Genomic DNA, 10,660 nt, shown 5'->3' with positions numbered 1-10,660 from the left:
ACTGCCACAAGCATCCCGAAGCTCCAGGCTTATAGGGAACGCAGCATGGAGGGCAACGTCGTTGAGATACCCTACTGAGACACTTTTATCATTCATTGTCATGCTATATAATAATAATCACAATTTGAAGCAAGATACAGGTCAACATCACTGTCAGTGTTGGGGGTTACGCATTACCAATAACACGAGTTACGTAATCTCGAAAAAAGTAATCTGATTACGTAACTGGTGTTACTGGTAATGTTGAGAGAAATCTTAAGTGCAGAGGCATTGTGTGTGACATGATGGTTATTGTAGTTCTAGACTAAATGTGAACATGCATTTACTCATCTCACTTGCACAAAACAGATTCACTGTTCCTTAAAATGAATAAAAACATTGAAATGCAAATTCTGAATATTACGTAAACCTGCAATAATTCAATGTTAAATAACACAAATATACGTTATGTATTTTATCTCACTTTATTAACCCTATTGTTCGTGTGTCAGTCAAAAATTACAGTTTTTTTATTTCAATGAAATGGTTGCACTATATTTTAGTTTGATATATATATTTTTTTTATTCATTTTTTATTTTTAGGAGATTTTATGGTACAAATTTTATTTATGCAGTAGTTATAATCCATTTATTCACTTTTTGAGCGTGGACCTGAAAATGAAATTTCCAGCTTCAGCGGTCATAAATCTTGAATGCTTTGGAGCACAGACTGATGTTTGGTCTCTTTTTAAAGATGACGCTTGACAGATTATTTGTGAAGTGAAAAAGTTTTAAAAAGTGAACTTGAAAAAAGTTATAAAATTGTACATTTATTGTTATGAAAAATGCACAAATGAAAAAACAAGAAAATCCCACACACTATCAACTTGCAAAACAATAAAAAAAGGTTCTTTATTAGCAACGTTTCGATCATATAAAAAAAAGGTTCTTTATTAGCAACGTTTCCATCATATGATCTTCATCAGGCATCGGATGCCTGATGAAGATCATACGACTGAAACGTTGCTAATAAAGAACCTTTTTTTATTGTTTTGCAAGTTGATAGTGTGCGGGATTTTCTTTTTTTTCATATTTTGATTTTACCAGTCTTTTTTCCTACGCACCTATCTATGACTTACAGGTGTACGACGCTAATTGATCTATGAAAAATACACAAAAAAACTATTTTCAATTTGTATATGAAATATATATTTTCCAAAACACCTTTTACTCTAAAATCAAAGCCATATATCTAAACAAGATGTGTTCCAAATTTGAAGTTGATATCTCAAAAAATGAGCTTTCAGTAAGATTTTGTTTGGGCGCAGTAAATATTTCCACTAGATGAAAATAGTCTCCCATTCATTTCCAATGTGGTCATTTTTGACCACAAACAGCAAATGCCAAAACCTTTACCAAGTTTTGTGGCATTCCGATGAAAATTCAAAAAAAAAAAAAAACTTAAAAATGTTGGTCAAAAATGACCAAACAGCACCAGATGGTAAAACAAAGTCTTTGTTTTTGACCTTCAGTGATCCAATTCAGCAATACTAATAAGCAAAAAACTATTTCAGATAAACAGCATTTTTATTTGCTATTTTATTTATTTGTTTGTCATTGTTGAAGTAAGAGTGTTGAACTTTATTATCTTGCGGCATACTAGAAACATTTTGTGTGAAACTTTTCATGTGAAAAGGCCTTTACATTTTTTTTGTTATTATAAAACAAACATGCAAACCCAGCCCAGATGAGAAAAAGAATTGCAAAAGTAATGTAACACATTACTTTCCATAGAAAGTAACTAAGTAACTCAATTAGTTACTTTTTGGGAGTAACGGAATAATGTAATGCATTACTTTGAAACTTTCCCCAACACTCCTCAATGTATTGAATAAAGTTACCCTGGTGAATAGTTGTCTAAAAACACATCAGTTCGATCCTTTGTTTACATGACAAAGAAAAGAAAAGGTTCAATATTTTATTTACAGTAACATGTAAATGTTACATGTATGAAAATGTTACCCATATACCGATGTAACATGTAAATGTTACTAGGAATAAAATGTTTAATTTATATACATGCACACACATGCAGCAATTTCACAATGTCTATATAAAATAAAATCAATTTCAAGACAACATCAATTTTCTTCATTTTCCTCATTTATTAGCCAACCGAGAGGTGAGTTCTTGTATGTAAACAGAACGATTTCAATGTGCAAATACAATTCAAACAGGTTTCACAACAATTATTGAGGCTTAATAGTAAAAACACACATTTTCTAATCTCTAATAAACATATCACAGAGTATATAAGGGCTGTGTACAAAGCCCATGACCCTACGTAGTGTTACTAAGAGGGCTGGAGTGCATTAAGGGAAGTATAGTCGTCCCAGGCAGTAACACTGGGTTCAGGTAAGTGATGTGCAGTCACTGGGCCAGTGTGTGCGGGACAAACGGACATATATTATGAGTGCACATCAGGCCTGATGGTTCAGACAGTCACAGCGATAGCGGTACCATGAGAACGAGGGGAGGTCACACTCGATAGTATGGAAATGTCATTTTATACATTTTGATCATCAATATCATTCTTTACAGTTTGGTCCTCATTTTGGTTAGTCAGTGAGACCAAGTTTACGCCAAACTTAAATTCTGTTTCCTTTTCAGGCTCACATCTATGAAGCATCTGGACCAGGACAGAGTATAAGAGCATGTTATCTCCTCTCCATATCCCTGTTGAAAAGACCAGCATGAATTGAGTTTTGGTTCCCAGTTATAGGATGCTGGTGTGTCCCTTCCAGGCTTCTTAACTAGCAAGACATTCTTGGTCCACCAGCTTCACAAAAACTCTGAATTTTTTCCAAATAGACCAGCACTAACCAGCGGTTTATCATTATCTTATTCTACTGTTCTAAAGTTTGGGGTTGGTGAGATTTGTTTTTGAAAAAAAGTCTCTCATGTTCACCAAGGCTGCATTTATTTAATCAAAAATACAGTAAAAACAGTAATATTGGGAACTGTTTTCTATTTGAATATATTTTAAAATGCAATTATTCCTGTGATCAAAGCTGAATTTTCAGCATCATTACTCCAGTCTTCAGTGTCACGTGATCCTTCAGAAATCATTTGAATGCTGATTTGTTACATTTTTTCAGGATTCTTTGATTAATATAATGTTCAAGAACAGCATATATTTGTAATAGATATCTATGTAACATTAAAAATGTCTTTACTCTCACATTTGATCAATTTAATGCATCCTTGCTGGATAAAAGTATACTTTTTCTTTCACAATATGAATAAATAACTTACTGACCCCCCAACTTTTGAACATTGAGTAATTTTGTCTTTTCAGTAGGGATTAAAAGGCAGTAAAAGAAGTAAATTAAGGTCATTGTGTAAAGTAACAGGACATATAGCCTATATTGCCCAACAGAATGGCAGGAGGAGCTGAGAAGCTGGTGACTACATAACATTACTGCACTACACTACTTCCTGTACAAGTGTTGAATTGAACAGCACAGTTTACAGCAGCTAACGACTGTTTACTTCTTTAACACTCAAGAACATAACCTTTGCACGTCTAAATCACTGCTGCAATAATTCAAATACCCCCCACATTCATTTTATAAACCTTCCTTACAAAAAATGTAAGGAAAACCTCATATTACTACACACAAATGACTGCATCACTACACTTGTCCACCAGCAGAGGGCAGACCTGGTTTGATCCATCACATTTGCCTACAACAACAGCACAACTTTATCGAATATCAAAGAGTAAGCTTATATAAAATTCACTTGATAATTCCTATTAAAATGTTCTATTCCTTCAATAAATAAACAAATAAATAAAAAGGAAAGGCACGTAAGAGCTAATTTAAAGAAATAGTTCAATGAAAATTATTTAGATACCCACCCTCATGTTTGCTGTTGTCATTTTTGGAGCTTTAAAGTTTTTTAGTATTTGTCCTTTTGTATTCCACAGATAAAGTGACAGGATTCAGGAATAACATGAGGGTGAGTAAATAGTAGAATTGTATTTTTTGGGTAAACTTTCCCCTTAAAGAGAATATGATTTGTTTACCATCCTAAAGTGAATGGCGTTAACTTTAAAGGTGCGGTCACATTAGCGAAATTTCGCGTGGAAAAAAAAAAAACATTTTAAGTGTCAATATCACAAAGAAAGATGTCTGAAGCACAGCTCACACAGAAGTCACCTTGAAACCGATCAGCTTTCTGGTGGCAGTTTGAACAAACTTGAACGAGCGAATTTTGCGTACGCAACATTTTCGCCCTCACGCGAAACAATCGCGCGGACTCCGCAATTTCGCGAGCAACGGCAAACGTGGCCGCACCTTAATAGAAATAAATACCGATGTTTAGGGCATCAAGTGTCGTTAATCGTCCTCATGAAACCATTAAGTCTAAAACAATCAGCTGAACGATATTCAGTAGGGCTATAATGCCAAAGCTGGCTTGTTAGAATGTGTTTTACACAGAAGTTAACAAGCCACGGTTAGCTGGATGAATACATCAGATTGTGTCAAGACAAATGACCTATGGGAGAGATGCAAAATTTCATAAGTAGGCCAGTAAACTCTCGAAAGCACCTCTTGGCTGCAGTCCCAGTGTGTGAGTCTTTATCATTGATTTTTCTATAGCTGCATCCTGTCACTGCAAGGACACAGCAAAACTCTAGCTGCTCCTCAGGTGTCAGATTCCTGGTTGCTTCATCCACTGTGCACGTCTTTTCTAACACATCTTACACAGAGATAGAGCTTTTCACTAACACTTTTTACATGAAATATCATCATCATATCAAATACCCTTTATAAATGACTGATTTGTCATTGCGTAATGTATAAATGGGAAATCGGCAGTAGCTACTGATTTGATTAACAAGGAAGCTTTTGTCAAGCGAAGAAGGCTTTTCCAAGTATCTAGTTTTTGTTTAACATCATGCAGCTTGTTTTCTTCTAAACTAGGTACATTGGTACTGCGCATCACAGGTTTTTGTGGTACAAAAATCAGATGACTGACTTGATAAAGTGAGTACTAAGGTAAATGCATTGTGATGCTACGCACATTAAAAGCACACAGACAATAGCAAAAAGAGATTGTCAGTTAGTCGTCAAATAACACGGTTTCACCGTGATAGATGCATAGGTGAAGCGAGAACAAAGAGGTGGTATAAAATTCACAATTTCCATAGTAAAGCTATTGATCCATAAGAACAAAGAGGCCTACTTTTTTCAAAGACCGATAAAGCGAGTTGATGACAACACCCAGTGGCGATTTTGAGATTATCGTCCGATAACTGTATCTGCTTGTCCAATTCACAGAAATGTTACTTATCTGCCAGATTTTAGTAGTGGATTTTCAGTAAATAAAATGTCAAATGTACATCTCACTTGCTGTGATGAAACTGGGTCCAAAAGTCTGAGACCACACTGAAAATGTGACGTAAACAAAAAGATTTGGAGAGAAAAATAGAAAAGAAATATTAAAAATTCTGCACTAATTCTAGGTCACTAAGCGGATTTGTGACACTGGCCAAATTTTCAATTAAACTTTGTGCTCACTTTTGCTGATAATATAATCAAGTAGTTCATTTCTGTAGCTCAAACAGTAGAGCATGTCAGCAACGCCATGGTCATGGTTCAATTCCCAGGGAAAGCATTATCAACTAATAAAATGGATAGCTTGAATGCAATGCAAGTTGCTTTGGATAATTTGGATAATAATATTTGGATTTCGAGTCCATTATAGACATTCTACTAACTACAAGTTACTGTGCAACTATATTTCAACTAAAACTCATTAGAGTATTAGTAAACTGTTAGTAGACTGCAGTAGCAGCCTTTGCTATGTTTCTCCTGTTTCACTTGAAATGGGCCTCGCCAACGCTTGTGCTCAAAAAGAGCCCCGCCCTAACCAGCGCACAAACACCAGGGCGAAAATTAAGGGGGGCTTGGGGCAAAAATGCCACCAAAATTAATAAAAATGCTTCCAAAAACCAAGATATAGCACAAAAATTCTCCATGTAAGTTCTTGTTTTTCATATTTAATTAACAATATTAACAACACAAGCAAAAGTGCTGTTTTCCCGAATATCAGCACGTTTGCAAATGTGGTGTTGATTTTATACAACAATTCAATAAACAAGTAAGGTTATTGGGTGTTTTACATTTTAGACACAGTATTGTCTGTTTTTCCTCTATTTTGGTGACAAAAATTGTTCCAAACAGTAGAGCCATTCTGTCTCTGAGCAACATGTTTCAGTTTCGTTACTGAATGAATCTGCTTTTTTGAACAAATCATTCTAATAAATGACTCAATGACTCACTCAGTCACTTCTGCTTTGTGCCTGAACGAATCAGCTATTTTGAATAAATCATTTGACTGAATGATTCAATGACTAATTCATTAAGACAATGATTTGCCGCCACCTACTGGTGGTTTTTAGTATCATTTCATTTTAGCTGAGGGATGAAGATTGAATGCTGTTTTTGTTTTCAGTCGTGATTGTAACAATAATTCTGATTAAAGAGTTAGAATGGCTTTAGAAATAGACAATTAATTGTGAAATATGAGTTGACATTGAAAATATAACTGAGATAAGGTAATTGCAGTCGCATTGCACAATGTTTTTTGTCTGTCCGACTGTTTATTTGAAACGGGTCTCTGAATTGAGATAGATAACTATAACGATAACTATCAGCGTCCACACCAGCGGATGACAACTTTCTGTTTATTCAAAGCGCGTGCTGCAGTTTTTTCATCTGCTGCTTTAAATGCTCGAGCTCTTTAAAGCAGGATGGATTCCGATTGACTGTCAATGTTTTTATCGTTCATCAGCTGGAAAAAAAATCGTTCTGAAAGTGATTCCAACAATATTGTTGCTTTGTGCTGTTATCGTTACAGTTGTAGTGTGAACTCTGCTATTCTTTTATATTTAGAACTATTTTTAGAACAATATCTTTATTGTTATAGTTATCATCTTCAAGGTGAATGGGCCTTAAGAGTTCGGGTTAGTAGAATAAGTTTACGCAGTTGCAAAATTACTTCTAGTCAGTAGAATGTCTGTTGGGAGAGCATCAAAATAAAGTAAATCTAATGAGAGTTAGTTGACATGTAGTTGCAAAGTTACTCTTAGTTAGTAGAATGTCTAAAGTGGACCATTAAATTGTAGCATCTGCCAAATACATAAATCAACCTTTAAGTAATGAAAATGTTAAATTATAAAATAATACAAAATAGAGGCATTTTCTCTTGTGTTTCACAGACCTTTGAACCCCACTGTATATTGTGGCTCCAAAACCAAAGTCTGAATGTCACTGCATCAATGCTGCACGGTTTTTCACAGAACCATTTTTGCAATAATGTTTAACCAACTGGTGTATTAGTGGATGCATGAAGTCAGTTCTTCTTAAGGTGTCCTAGCAGACAATCTACAGGTGGCTGTGCATGAATATAAGGCCCATGAAGAGCAGCACAAGAATGGACAGGAAGGAGAGGGTGATGCACACATAACCGGCTGTTTCAGCTGTTCTGGGACAGTGTGGTTGTAGTGGACGCCTTCGGGCAGGTTAAGTATCCAGTAGTTTGGTACGAGTGGTATCTGATGTGCCACAGCTACTCACATGTGCAGACACTCCTCGCACGGCAAGACTTTGGGCCGAAATACTAACACTCGTACTCCTCGTAGGGAAACGACGGCCTGTACTGGTAAGTGATCCAGCACTAACTCATTAAATAAATACTAGTCCTTCTTTGAAGTGAAGTGTGCTATTCAAGTGGTAACTAGTATATTGTCCAGTTTTCCTAGTACTTACTGAACAGAAGCCTATGTGAATTTTTAAAGTAAGGTTCGATTTGTTAACATTAGTTAACTACATTAGTTAACATGAACTAAGAATGAAAAAATACATCTAAAGCATTTATTAATCTTAGTAAATGTTCATTTCTACATTTACTAATGCATTGTTAAAATCAAAAGTTGTATTTGTTTACGTTAGTTTATGCACTAACATGAACAAACAATGAACAGCTGGATTTTTATGAACAAAGAATAATAAATACAGTAACATATGTATTGCTCATTGTTAGTTCATGTTAGTTAATACATTATCTATTGTTTACAAATGAACCTTATTGTAAAGTGTTACCATTTTTAATGGACCTAAGCTAGCATGAACTAACAACAGATGCATTTTTATTAACTAATGTTAACAAATATTAATAAATACTGTAAAAATGTATTGCTCATGGTTAGTTAATGCATAAACTAACGTTAACTAAAAGGACCTTGATGTAGCTATTCTGACTAATCATTACACAAATATAAACAATTGTAATAGTGAGATAAGAAATGTTACTAGTAAGTATAGCCTACTGTAAAAAAAAATATTTTTCAAAGTTGTAAATAAAAACAAAAAATTTTGGAGTGTTTTACAAGAAAATACTATTTCAGTCTTTCTACGTCAAAATTTCATGTGTAATTCAATGCGTAATTAATTTACTAGCAATTTCTTAGTGAAAATTGTTGGGATTTACTGTAATTATACTGCCTACTAGTATAAAAGATACTGATACTAACTTAAAAAAGAACTATTTGGTTGCCTATTAAGGAATAAAAGCTGAAAGGGCTTGTCGTACGATGCAGATCTTCTGTCACGCGTTTCTCCGGCTCGCATTAGTGGTGGCAGAGGAGCGGCCCGTCTCGTGCTCCGGTCTGTCTTTGAGCCAGTAGAGGAGCCACGTTACCATCGCCGACACCATGGCGAGGATGCTCGCGACCGACAGACAGAGTGGCCCCGCGGGCGAGGGCGGCCCGCCGTGGCTGTGCACAAATATGAGGCCCATGAAGAGCAGCACGAGCATGGACAGCAAGGAGAAGATGACGCACACGCATCCGGTGGTCAGCGCGAGCCGCCTGCAGTTGCGGCAGCTCTCATAGCGCGAGACTGAGTCCTGGGACAGTGTGGTCGCGGTGGACACCGTCGTGGTGGACGGTGTCGCGTGACCCGCCATGGACGCCGCGGACGCGTCCTCCTCGCGCCTGAGCGCCACGAGCGCTGGGTGCAGCGGAGGCGGGTGGGGCGGCAGAGCATCTTGAGGCACGGGGTCCGAGTCGATGTACAGAGGGAAGTCCTCTGTGACCTTGGTGTTGTTGGGCAGGTTCTGGATCCGATAGTCCGGAACGGGCGTGCGGTGGCGGCACACGGGGCAGCTGATGCGCCACGGCCGCTCCTCGCACAGCTGCAGCGCGTGCAGACACTCCTCGCAGAAGGTGTGCAGACACTCCAAGATCTTGGGCGCGCGACGGTCGAGGTCGAAATAGTTGTAGCAGATTTTGCACTCGTACTCCTCGTAGGGAAACGCCTTTGGTGCCGAGAGACCAGGCGGCTCCGACCCGTTAGTTGCTGCATCCGCTGCCATGGCATCTCGCGCTGCCTCACATCCTCGACACAATGGGCGCGAGGCAGTCACGCGAGCCGCCTTTTCTTCTCTTTATCCTGTCAGCGAAAGCCCGTGCTCCCGTTAAACCCGGACATTTTTGTGTAAGGCCTTTTTTAGAACGGTTCTTTTAGTCTCCGAGCACGCTGAGTAGCCTGAATAATTAACCGTATCGTTCCAGTCCGGAAGGGAGGTGATGTAATGCCGCCTCTCATCCAGAACCGATGTGTGGCTGCGACCGCGCCGAGCCCGGAAAGATGCGGGACGCGGGAATCACACCTCAATCAAAGCATCAGACACGCGTCTGGGTCAAACGGCACGAGCCTTTCTGCTAAAGGATGCTGTTTACGTCAGTAGATTTAACTCCTTTTTTGCTGTCTCTGGGTTTTCTTCCAATAAAACATTCCTGACTGGAAATGAAAGCTGGTCATTTAACCGTGATTATTCCCCATTGTGAGTCATTTACCTGTTTGCTCACGTTGTTGTCATGGAAACTAATAACCCAGAAACAGGTGACTTGCCCACTATTTCAGGTTCATTCATTCAAAGTTCCCATACACCCTCCATTCAATCAAATAAACATGTTCTCTCTTTTTTTTCCACGTGAAATGACTTTTGATATGATTCTTAATTCTTATATATATATATATATATATATATATATATATATATATATATATATATATATATATATATATATATGTATGTATGTATGAAGACTTCAGATGCAAAAGCCTCAGAAGTGCCATCAGAAATTTTCTTCTAAAATAAGCATTTTTATCAAGCTTGTATGTTTAGGTTCAGTAATTCCACTTTAATGGCAATTAATAGGTCATTTTCATTGCCATTAAAGTGAAATAACTGAATATAAACATATAAGCTTGATAAAAATGCTTATTTCAGATGAAAATTTAAGACTGCACTTAGAGGCTCTTAATCGCGATCTTTTTACGATTAATCGTGCAGCTATCATATATATATCGTGCAGCTCTATATATATATATATATATATATATATATATATATATATATATATATATACACATATATATACAGTTGTGGCCAGAATTATTGGCACCCTTCATAAACATGATCAAAGATGACTCTAAAAATAAATCTGCATTGTTTATCCTTTTGATCTTTAATTCATAAAATTAGCAAAAATCTAACCTTTCATTGAAGGAAAAGAATTGAAAGTGGGGGGAAAATAACATTA

General features: G+C 36.9%; 2 protein-coding genes across 2 annotated transcripts in view; both read right to left on the bottom strand.

Moving 5' to 3' along the window:
- Window positions 1-10,660, bottom strand: part of LOC125248560 (NACHT, LRR and PYD domains-containing protein 12-like) — a 1,264,817-nt gene that overhangs the window by 893,993 nt on the left and 360,164 nt on the right. The gene's annotated exons all lie outside the window — the stretch shown is intronic.
- LOC125248691 (E3 ubiquitin-protein ligase RNF152) lies at window positions 8,042-9,992 on the bottom strand. The gene has a single exon (XM_048160812.1). The coding sequence runs from the start codon at window positions 9,424-9,426 to the stop codon at window positions 8,659-8,661; it is 768 nt and encodes a 255-aa protein (XP_048016769.1). The 5' UTR covers window positions 9,427-9,992; the 3' UTR covers window positions 8,042-8,658.

The sequence above is a fragment of the Megalobrama amblycephala genome, linkage group LG16 (genome assembly GCF_018812025.1).
Source record: "Megalobrama amblycephala isolate DHTTF-2021 linkage group LG16, ASM1881202v1, whole genome shotgun sequence".
Classification (NCBI taxonomy): Eukaryota; Metazoa; Chordata; class Actinopteri; order Cypriniformes; family Xenocyprididae; genus Megalobrama; species Megalobrama amblycephala.
This window is presented reverse-complemented; position numbering and strand designations above follow the sequence as displayed.

Bases quoted from the DNA above. Each gene is read 5' to 3' on its own strand.
- LOC125248691 (XM_048160812.1), bottom strand. From the start codon at position 9,426: ATGGCAGCGGATGCAGCAACTAACGGGTCGGAGCCGCCTGGTCTCTCG.